The sequence below is a fragment of the Oncorhynchus gorbuscha genome, linkage group LG03, assembly GCF_021184085.1.
Source record: "Oncorhynchus gorbuscha isolate QuinsamMale2020 ecotype Even-year linkage group LG03, OgorEven_v1.0, whole genome shotgun sequence".
In the NCBI taxonomy this organism is placed as follows: domain Eukaryota; kingdom Metazoa; phylum Chordata; class Actinopteri; order Salmoniformes; family Salmonidae; genus Oncorhynchus; species Oncorhynchus gorbuscha.
In genome coordinates this window covers 6,833,423-6,845,458 of record NC_060175.1, presented here as the reverse complement: position 1 = coordinate 6,845,458, position 12,036 = coordinate 6,833,423, and the positions used below count along the sequence as shown (strand labels likewise).

Here is a 12,036-nt window from a genome sequence, read left to right as displayed (position 1 = left end):
ACAACAGAACTAGCCTACCAGTAGGCCCAGCTTGTGTCATCATCACAACAGAACTAGCCTACCGGTAGGTCAAGCTAACGTTATTTTCACAACAGAACTAGCCTACCGGCAGGTAAAGCTCACGTTATCACAACAGAACTAGCCTACCGGTAGATCGAGCTAACGTTATTATCACAACAAAACCATGCTACCGGTAAGTCAAGCTAACGTCATTATCACAACAGAACTAACCCACCGGTAGGTCTAGCTAACGTTATTATCACAACAGAACTAGCCTACCAGTAGGTCTAGCTAACGTTAGCAAACTCAAATTCAATAATATAACATTACACTTGTTTACTTGCCTTTTATTCTCTTTGACTCCAATAAATAACTCTGGCAAGTTTGCCACTGGCGCACAGCAGTAGGGAAATAAAGTGGAAGTCGAATGAATCACTTCTGTTGTTTGGCTGCGCCCCCATTGTAACGTTCGAAAATGAGCTGGATACCTTTAAATGGCTCTATTTAGAACAGAATAAGCAAGATACTAACCATAGAAAGCAACATAATAAAACTGTGACCTGTTAATAAATTAGATAACCATTTGGGGAGACACAGAGCTGTGCTGTATTTCAATTGAAGCCTGAAGGCTGGGGCCTAATCCCTATGTAATGCACTGGCTTTGACCAGGGATACATAACCCATAGGACTCTGGAGTCTTAAAAGTAGTGCACTTTCATTAGGGAATAGGGTGCCAATTTCAGAGGTAGCCTGGGTTTTTATTTATTTTTCAACCTCTTTATCAAGGAGGGAAAATAATTTATTAACCCTTGCTTTCTTTACAGTAACACTTTCATGACAAACATCAGCCTGTAAGCAAAGTTGCTCACCTATTAAACCCCTGATAGGACTACAGCTGTATGGAGACTAGGGACTACAGCTGTATGGAGACTAGGGACTACGGCTGTATGGAGACTAGGGACTACGGCTGTATGGAGACTAGGGACTACGGCTGTATGGAGACTAGGGACTACGGCTGTATGGAGACTAGGGACTACGGCTGTATGGAGACTAGGGACTACGGCTGTATGGAGACTTCCCTTCCCCAAGACCCCCCCCCACAGTCCCTTAACACATATTGCCGTATACACACTTCAGTCTCTGTACCTGTCCCACAGCAGAGACCGTATGGAGACAGTCTCCCTTCCCAGTCCCAAGACCCCCAGTCCCACAGTCCCACAGCAGTCCCTTAACACATATTGACGTATACTTCCCAAGCACAGTCTCTGTACCAGTCCCACAGCAGAGACAGTCTCTGTACCAGTCCCACAGCAGAGACAGTCTCTGTACCAGTCCCACAGCAGAGACAGTCTCTGTACCAGTCCCACAGCAGAGACAGTCTCTGTACCAGTCCCACAGCAGAGACAGTCTCTGTACCAGTCCCACAGCAGAGACAGTCTCTGTACACAGTCTCTGTAGTCCCACAGCAGAGACAGTCTCTGTACCTGTCCCAGCAGAGACAGAGACAGAGACGTCTCTGTACCAGTCTGCAGAGACAGTCTCTGTACCAGTCCCACAGCAGAGACAGTCTCTGTACTAGTCCCACAGCAGAGACAGGGGCTATGTCCCAAATGGCACCCATCCACTTTGTAGTGCACTACTTTTGACCAGAGCCCTATGGATTTCCCTGTGGGCCCAGATCAAAAGTAGTGCACGAGAAAATTGGAATAGGATGCCATTTGGGCCCGAAACAGGACCTGGACTTGCCCTGAGCAGTGGCTTCACAACTTTCAAAACCAAATCCATCTTGTGCCTTTTCTTCAATGCAATACTTCAGTTGGCCACTCAGTGGCGACAAAACCCACAAGGCAGACATTGTCCTTTTTATGTTTCCCTCAGAATGGCAGCCATTTCTGTCCAGGAGGATTGATAGGATACACACACACACGGCTGTAGACACTCCCTTTAAGTTTGTCTCTTATTCTAGGAGCACAACAGTCAGAAAGGAGTGACATTTACAGTCTAAGGTCACGACCTTTCACCTTTACTGTCAGACAGTAGCATAGACATACCCCGGCCTTCCATCCATTCCATCACTGCTCCATCAGGTCCTCCTTACTACAGATCACTGCTCCATCAGGTCCTTCTTACTACAGATCACTGCTCCATCAGGTCCTTCTTACTACAGATCACTGCTCCATCAGGTCCTTCTTACTACAGATCACTGCTCCATCAGGTCCTTCTTACTACAGATCACTGCTCCATCAGGTCCTTCTTACTACAGATCACTGCTCCATCAGGTCCTTCTTACTACAGATCACTGCTCCATCAGGTCCTTCTTACTACAGATCACTGCTCCATCAGGTCCTCCTTACTACAGATCACTGCTCCATCAGGCCCTCCTTTCTACAGATCACTGCTCCATCAGGTCCTTCTTACTACAGATCACTGCTCCATCAGGTCCTTCTTACTACAGATCACTGCTCCACCAGGTCCTTCTTACTACAGATCACTGCTCCACCAGGTCCTTCTTACTACAGATCACTGCTTTATCAGGTCCTCTTTATTACAGATCATTGCTCCATCAGGTCCTCATTACAGATCACTGCGCCATCAGGTCCTTTCATTACAGATCCTTGCTCCATGTCCTCATTTGATCACTGCTCCAACCAGGTCCTTACTACAGATCATTGCTCCATCAGGTCCTTATTACAGATAATTGCTCCACCAGATCCTTCTCATTACAGATCATTGCTCCATCAGATCCTTCTCATTACAGATCATTGCTCCACCAGGTCCTCATTGCAGATCATTGCTCCACCAGGTCCTTACTACAGATCATTGTTCCATAGGTCCTCATTACAGATCATTGCTCCATCAGGTCCTTATTACAGACCATTGCTCCATCAGGTCCTTCTTATTACAGATCATTGCTCCATCAGGTCCTCATTACAGATCGCTGCTCCACCGGGTCCTTATTACAGATCATTGCTCCATCAGGTCCAAATTACAGATCGCTGCTCCATCGGGTCCTTCTTATTACAGATTACTGCTCCATCAGGTTTCTTATTACAGATAATGTGCTTTTCTTGCTCCAAAACAGAGTCATTGAGGACAGGGTAGCGGGTAGTAGCACTGAGGGAGGAGGACATCTGAAGATGTGTCAGTTAGTCTTCTCCTGAACCACCATCATCGGTACATCCCAAATGGCACCCTATTCCCTACATAGTACACTACTTTTGACCAGATCCTTATAGGACTAAGGCTTCCCTTTTTTGGATGCACCCTGGGTTTTATTTTAAAAATATATATAATAATATAATAATAATAATAATTAAAGAGAAAGAATACGTGTTAATACCCTATGGGCCCTGTTCAAAAGTAGTGTACTACATAGTGAATAGGGGGTACCATCCATTTGAGACAAGACCAATTCGTCAGTCCCAGGTTCGGCTACTACAGGTTCTCCTCTCGGAGGCCCTCTAGGATCTTGATGAGGCTCTCTAATCCAAACACGTAGCCCCGATCCGGCCCGTCGTGCACCGTCTGGTCGTCGCGGAAACCTTTGAAGGTGCTGTGGGCAAAGTCTATCATGCGGACGTCCACACTGATGCTCGGGCTGGAGGGGAGTGGTAGTGGTGGAGGGGGGGTGTGGGGGTCTGAGGGCTGGGGTGGAAGGGGCTGGAGAGGCTCCTGGTGGAGCTGCTGTGGAGGGGTTGGGACGGGCATGGGGGGGTGGTTTGGTGGAGGTGGTATTGCCTGGGGCAGCTGGAGAGGGGCTTCTGTCAGTCCATGGGCCCCTTGGTGGACTCCGCCTTGGAGCCCCACTCCTATCCCCGGTCCTTGGACACCTTGGAGCCCCACTCCTAACCCAGGTCCTTGGACACCTTGGAGCCCCACTCCTAACCCCGGTCCTTGGACACCTTGGAGCCCCACTCCTATCCCCGGTCCTTGGACACCTTGGTGGACTCCGCCTTGGAGCCCCACGCCTATCCCCGGTCCTTGGACACCTTGGAGCCCCACTCCTATCCCCGGTCCTTGGACACCTTGGAGCCCCACTCCTAACCCCGGTCCTTGGACACCTTGGAGCCCCACTCCTAACCCCGGTCCTTGGACACCTTGGAGCCCCATTCCTGACCCTGGTCCTTGGACACCTTGGAGCCCCACTCCTATCCCCGGTCCTTGGACACCTTGGAGCCCCACTCCTAACCCCGGTCCTTGGAGCCCCACTCCTATCCCTGGTCCTTGGACACCTTGGAGCCCCACTCCTAACCCCGGTCCTTGAACACCTTGGAGCCCCACTCCTATCCCCGGTCCTTGGACACCTTGGAGCCCCACTCCTATCCCCGGTCCTTGGACACCTTGGAGCCCCACTCCTATCCCCGGTCCTTGGACATCTTGGAGCCCCACTCCTAACCCCGGTCCTTGGACACCTTGGAGCCCCACTCCTATCCCCGGTCCTTGGACACCTTGGAGCCCCACTCCTATCCCCGGTCCTTGGACACCTTGGAGCCCCACTCCTATCCCCGGTCCTTGGACACCTTGGAGCCCCACTCCTATCCCCGGTCCTTGGACACCTTGGAGCCCCACTCCTATCCCCGGTCCTTGGACACCTTGGAGCCCCACTCCTATCCCCGGTCCTTGGACACCTTGGAGCCCCACTCCTATCCCCGGTCCTTGGACACCTTGGAGCCCCACTCCTAACCCCGGTCCTTGGACACCTTGGTGGACTCCGCCTTGGAGCCCCACTCCTATCCCCGGTCCTTGGACACCTTGGAGCCCTACTCCTATCCCCGGTCCTTGGACACCTTGGAGCCCCACTCCTAACCCCGGTCCTTGGACGCCTTGGTGGACTCCGCCTTGGAGTCCCACTCCTATCCCCGGTCCTTGGACACCTTGGATCCCCACTCCTATCCCCGGTCCTTGGACACCTTGGAGCCCCACTCCTAACCCCGGTCCTTGGACACCTTGGTGGACTCCACCTTGGAGCCCCACTCCTATCCCCGGTCCTTGGAGCCCCATTCCTGACCCTGGTCCTTGGACACCTTGGAGCCCCACTCCTAACCCCGGTCCTTGGACACCTTGGTGGACTCCACCTTGGAGCCCCACTCCTATCCCTGGCCCTTGGACACCTTGGATTCCTAGCCCTGGGTTGACTGCCACCCCCTTCTCTGAGGGCAGCTCAGCTGCTGGTTGTGGTGCTGGTGTTTTTTGGTTTTCTAAGGGCTCTGCCGGGGCCTGTGGTGGTGATGCTGCTTTCTGCTGCCAGGTCTCCTGTGGTGCTTTCTGCCAGACGTAGGCCAGCTCAGGCTCCTTCCCCTCATAGATGATTAGCAGGGAGGATGAGTAGAAGCGATAGGTGGTCTGTCTCTCCAGAATGGCCTTCAGGCTGCGTAACTTACACAGCATGGGCTCAAACAGGTCCTTCCTGAGCGACGCCCCGTTGTGCAGGTATTGGTGGAGGGCGTGGCGGAAGCCCTCGATGGACAGGCTGCGGCCGTAGTACTTGTTCCTGCACAGATAGTGGCCCGTATCCATCTGGTACACCTGGACCATAGAACACAGAGATTAGAGGTTACACCTGGACCATAGAACAGAGATTAGAGGTTACACCTGGACCATACAACACGGGGATACGAGGTGATACCTGGACCATACAACACGGGGTGATACCTGGACCATACAACACGAGGTGATACCTGGACCATACAACACGAGGTGATACCTGGACCATACAACACGAGGTGATACCTGGACCATACAACACGAGGTGATACCTGGACCATACAACACGGGGTGATACCTGGACCATACAACACGAGGTGATACCTGGATCATAAAACACGAGGTGATACCTGGACCATACAACACGAGGTGATACCTGGACCAGACAACACGAGGTGATACCTGGACCATACAACACAAGGATACGAGGTGATACCTGGACCATACAACACGGGGATACGAGGTGATACCTGGATCATACAACACGAGGTGATACCTGGACCATACAACACGGGGTGATACCTGGACCATACAACACGAGGTGATACCTGGACCATACAACACGAGGTGATACCTGGACCATACAACACGAGGTGATACCTGGACCATACAACACGGGGATACGAGGTGATACCTGGACCATACAACACGGGGATACGAGGTGATACCTGGACCATACAACACGAGGATACGAGGTGATACCTGGACCATACAACACGAGGATACGAGGTGATACCTGGACCATACAACACGAGGATACGAGGTGATACCTGGACCATACAACACAGGGATACGAGGTGATACCTGGATCATACAACACAAGGTGATACCTGGACCATACAACACGGGGTGATACCTGGACCATACAACACGAGGTGATACCTGGATCATACAACACAAGGTGATACCTGGACCATACAACACGGGGTGATACCTGGACCATACAACACGGGGATACGAGATTAGAGGTTACACCTGGACCATAGAGAGAACCAGAGGTTACACCTGGACCATAGAGAGAACAGAGGTTACACCTGGACCATAGAGAGAACAGAGGTTACACCTGGACCATGAAGAGAACCAGAGGTTACACCTGGACCATGAAGAGAACCAGAGGTTACACCTGGACCATGAAGAGAACCAGAGGTTACACCTGGACCATAGAGAGAACAGAGGTTACACCTGGACCATGAAGAGAACCAGAGGTTACAACTGGACCATGAAGAGAACCAGAGGTTACACCTGGACCATAGAGAGAACAGAGGTTACACCTGGACCATGAAGAGAACCAGAGGTTACAACTGGACCATGAAGAGAACCAGAGGTTACACCTGGACCATAGAGAGAACAGAGGTTACACCTGGACCATAGAGAGAACAGAGGTTACACCTGGACCATAGAGAGAACAGAGGTTACACCTGGACCATGAAGAGAACCAGAGGTTACACCTGGACCATGAAGAGAACCAGAGGTTACACCTGGACCATAGAGAGAACAGAGGTTACACCTGGACCATAGAGAGAACCAGAGGTTACACCTGGACCATAGAGAGAACCAGAGGTTACACCTGGACCATGAAGAGAACCAGAGGTTACACCTGGACCATGAAGAGAACCAGAGGTTACACCTGGACCATAGAGAGAACAGAGGTTACACCTGGACCATAGAGAGAACCAGAGGTTACACCTGGACCATAGAGAGAACCAGAGGTTACACCTGGACCATAGAGAGAACCAGAGGTTACACCTGGACCATAGAGAGAACCAGAGGTTACACCTGGACCATGAAGAGAACCAGAGGTTACACCTGGACCATAGAGAGAACAGAGGTTACACCTGGACCATAGAGAGAACAGAGGTTACACCTGGACCATGAAGAGAACCAGAGGTTACACCTGGACCATGAAGAGAACCAGAGGTTACACCTGGACCATAGAGAGATTAAAGGTTACACCTGGACAATAGAACCACAGCGAAAAAGAGGCTACACCCGGTACTACACAACACACAGAGGCTCCTTCCCAAATTAAAACCTATTCCCTACATCGTGCTCCGGCCAATAGTAGTAGTGCACAATGTAGGGACTAGGATGCCATTGTGATGCAGGCAGAGAGTGCAGAGGTTAGACCTGTAAACATTAAAACAGAACGTGGTGAGTCATTCCGATTTATGTCAGAGAGAGAACCAAACCCACACGTAAATCTGGACCTTGGGATCAATGCTGGGGCTCTTGTCCCTGCTCGTGTACCAGCGCTACATTGTAAAACAAGACAACCATGCCGTCGGTCCCTCCTGTAATTCATGGTGTACCTCTCAACGTGTGTGTTGGGATTGACGAAACGGAAGGTTAATTTCAGCTCCAACCGAAACGGACAATAAAGTTTCTAGTATTGTCCCAGTTCTCTCTTTTATTTGTAACTTGATAAGATATCCAGTATCTCTTCTGTCCTGCTCAGCTCACCGCTGTGGGATCTCTGTGTCAGCACAGGTGTGTTAGTCGGATCAATATGAAGAGATACTGAGCACGGGATCTATGGTGCAGTAGCTAGTGTGTAAAGCCATCTACCTACCTACCTCATCCTCATACTGTTTTTATATACTTTTCTGCTCTTTTACACACCAGTATCATTACTTACACATCATCATCTGCTCATTTATCACTCCAGTGGTAAATCGCTACACTCGCATTAACATCTGCTAACCATGTGTATGTGGCAAATAAAATTTGATTTGATTTGGTTAATCTGCTAACCACTGCCGAGGCGGCAGGGTAGCCTAATGGTTAGAGCGTTGGACTCGTAACCGGAAGGTGGCAAGTTCAAACCCCCGAGCTGACAAGGTACAAATCTGTCGTTCTGCCCCTGAACAAGGCAGTTAACCCACTAGGCCGTCATTGAAAATAAGAATGTGTTCTTAACTGACTTGCCTAGTTAAATAAAGGTAAAATAAAATTGTAACTATTGTTGTGTGTCAAACTGCTTTGCTTTATCTTGGTCCAGGTCGCAGTTGTAAATGAGAACTTGTTCTCAACTAGCCTACCTGGTTAAATAAAGGTGTTCTCAACTAGCCTACCTGGTTAAATAAAGGTGTTCTCAACTAGCCTACCTGGTTAAATAAAGGTGTTCTCAACTAGCCTACCTGGTTAAATAAAGGTGTTCTCAACTAGCCTACCTGGTTAAATAAAGGTGTTCTCAACTAGCCTACCTGGTTAAATAAAGGTGTTCTCAACTAGCCTACCTGGTTAAATAAAGGTGTTCTCAACTAGCCTACCTGGTTAAATAAAGGTGTTCTCAACTAGCCTACCTGGTTAAATAAAGGTGTTCTCAACTAGCCTACCTGGTTAAAAAAAGGTGTTCTCAACTAGCCTACCTGGTTAAATAAAGGTGTTCTCAACTAGCCTACCTGGTTAAATAAAGGTGTTCTCAACTAGCCTACCTGGTTAAATAAAGGTGTTCTCAACTAGCCTACCTGGTTAAATAAAGGTGTTCTCAACTAGCCTACCTGGTTAAATAAAGGTGTTCTCAACTAGCCTACCTGGTTAAATAAAGGTGTTCTCAACTAGCCTACCTGGTTAAATAAAGGTGTTCTCAACTAGCCTACCTGGTTAAATAAAGGTGTTCTCAACTAGCCTACCTGGTTAAATAAAGGTGTTCTCAACTAGCCTACCTGGTTAAATAAAGGTGAAATAAACAAATAAATAAATAAATAAATAAACTGAAACCCAAACGGAACATACAAATGTAGAAGGAAGCAGTGTATTGGGATGCATTCTAAGTGGTAGTCTACGCTGATTTATTTTCTGTTTTCTTGGCTAGATCTCCCGTTGCAAAAAAAAAAGAGAGAGCTTTAAAAACTTTCAGATGAAATAAAAGTTTGAAAAAAAAAAAAAAAAACTCTGGGCTCACCTGCATCCCACAGACACGAACCCCCAGGGTGGCGGAGGTGCTCTGCTCGCACTTCTGCATCTGCCTGGCTGCTTTCTCCTCCGAGGCATCGTCCCCATGCTGCCGCGTGCCCATCTTCAGGTCCAGGATGCACGGGTAGCTGAAGAGGTGAACCACGTTCTCCAGGAGCAGAAACTCTGGGAGAGGTGAGAGGTCAAGGAGACAACACTCTATTCCAAGGTTAATTATCTAAACGTTTAAAAAGTCACTCAAGGAATTCTCTCTCTCTCTCTCGCTCTCTCTTGGGACTCACACCGTGCCTGTGACTACAAATCAATGGCAACCTCGGTCCAAGAGGACAATTCCTCTTCAAGGTCAAGACCTTGGATTATTGAGTGGGAGACCAGGGGTCAGATCCAGATCCCAGCTGTTCTGGTCTAGAATTGTTCAGCATTCTTTAAACCCCAGGCATATGTGTCATCATTGTGATCATTCTATAGGTCTAAATTAAACTTCATTGGTGATTGGGCCAGAGGACTACAGCTGGATCATTCTATAGGTCTAAATTAAACTTCATTGGTGATTGGGCCAGAGGACTACAAGCTGGATCATTCTATAGGTCTAAATTAAACTTAATTGGTGATTGGGCCAGAGGACTACAAGCTGGATCATTCTATAGGTCTAAATTAAACTTCATTGGTGATTGGGCCAGAGGACTACATCTGGATCATTCTATAGGTCTAAATTAAACTTCATTGGTGATTGGGCCAGAGGACTACATCTGGATCATTCTATAGGTCTAAATTAAACTTCATTGGTGATTGGGCCAGAGGACTACATCTGGATCATTCTATAGGTCTAAATTAAACTTCATTGGTGATTGGGCCAGAGGACTACATCTGGATCATTCTATAGGTCTAAATTAAACTTCATTGGTGATTGGGCCAGAGGACTACATCTGGATCATTCTATAGGTCTAAATTAAACTTCATTGGTGATTGGGCCAGAGGACTACATCTGGATCATTCTATAGGTCTAAATTAAACTTCATTGGTGATTGGGCCAGAGGACTACATCTGGATCATTCTATAGGTCTAAATTAAACTTCATTGGTGATTGGGCCAGAGGACTACAGCTGGATCATTCTATAGGTCTAAATTAAACTTCATTGGTGATTGGGCCAGAGGACTACAGCTGGATCATTCTATAGGTCTAAATTAAACTTCATTGGTGATTGGGCCAGAGGACTACAAGCTGGATCATTCTATAGGTCTAAATTAAACTTCATTGGTGATTGGGCCAGAGGACTACAAGCTGGATCATTCTATAGGTCTAAATTAAACTTCATTGGTGATTGGGCCAGAGGACTACATCTGGATCATTCTATAGGTCTAAATTAAACTTCATTGGTGATTGGGCCAGAGGACTACAAGCTGGATCATTCTATAGGTCTAAATTAAACTTCATTGGTGATTGGGCCAGAGGACTACATCTGGATCGACAAAACAGATGGCCTGGTAAGACGTGGACATTCAACTCGACTTTCAACCACGTTTGAGGACTGAAAAAAATATATAAAAACAATTCAGACAGTCAATCCCTTTAGGTTGTCTTAACGTTTGAACCCAAATGAAACCGTTTAACGTGCAGGAGTCAAGTCTCAGTAAAATATAATTGTAATCTTTTTCCCTCTCAGTGTGCAAAAAAAACAACTAAAAGGAGCAAGAAGAATGTGTGAGCACAGTGGAAAGTCCAATCCCCCGGCCGTCTCCAGTTTCTGCTGTAGCTGAACATGTGAGAGAGAGACGCAGGACAGTGTTCTCCTTTAACGTGGGGGCTCACGTCAGCTAAGAATTTCAAACAAAAAAGGGCCGACAGTCAGGTACACAGTGAACTTGAACAAAGCGCCTTAAACAATCAACCGCTCGTTCACTCGCAGTCGCAGATACAGGACAACTTCCAAAAATGGCACCCTATTCCCCTACATAGTGCACTACTTTTGACCGGGGCCCATAGAGCTCTGGTCAAAAGTAGTGCACTATGTAGGGAAATAGGGTGCCATTTTGAGACAAACACACAGTAGACTAAAGTTGAGGAATTCCCCAGATTGTTAAGTACAACATGATATTATCTTCTGATAATATTTGGTTCCTGTGGTGAGGTAGTCAGTGAAGAACCTGACACTACTTTGACAGTTGGGAAAGAAGGGTGCAGCTCTCGAGGAGTGCCCTTGGTGTGATTTCTACATTTCGGGAAGCACCTCAAACTCCAGGCTTGTGTCCCAAATGGAACCCTATTTTAAAAAATAAAAATGTAACCTTTATTTAACTAGGCAAGTAAGTTAAGAACAAATTCTTATTTTCAATGACGGACTAGGTACAGTGGGTTAACTGCCTGTTCAGGGGCAGAACGACAGATTTGTACCTTGTCAGCTCGGGGGTTTGAACTTGCAACCTTCCGGTTACTAGTCCAACGCTCTAACCACTAGGCTACCCTGCCGCCCCTACACTCTAACCACTAGGCTACCCTGCCGCCCCTACACTCTAACCACTAGGCTACCCTGCCGCCCCTACACTCTAACCACTAGGCTACCCTGCCGCCCCTACACTCTAACCACTAGGCTACCCTGCCGCCCCTACTAGGCTACCCTGCCTCCCCTACTAGGCTAC

General features: G+C 48.2%; 1 protein-coding gene across 4 annotated transcripts in view; it reads right to left on the bottom strand.

Moving 5' to 3' along the window:
- Positions 1-1,539: 1,539 nt before the first annotated feature.
- The window catches only part of LOC124025340 (spidroin-2-like), a 69,586-nt gene continuing 59,089 nt past the window's right edge, over positions 1,540-12,036 (bottom strand). For 3 of the 4 annotated variants that reach the window (XM_046338865.1, XM_046338866.1, XM_046338868.1), the window contains 2 exons: positions 9,389-9,564; positions 1,540-5,526 (listed from right to left, as the gene is read on the bottom strand). In XM_046338865.1, coding sequence (XP_046194821.1) covers positions 3,436-5,526; positions 9,389-9,564 — 2,267 coding nt within the window. In that variant the 3' untranslated portion in view covers positions 1,540-3,435. The remainder of the gene's footprint in view (positions 5,527-9,388; positions 9,565-12,036) is intronic. The other variant, XM_046338867.1, reaches the window with a different exon arrangement.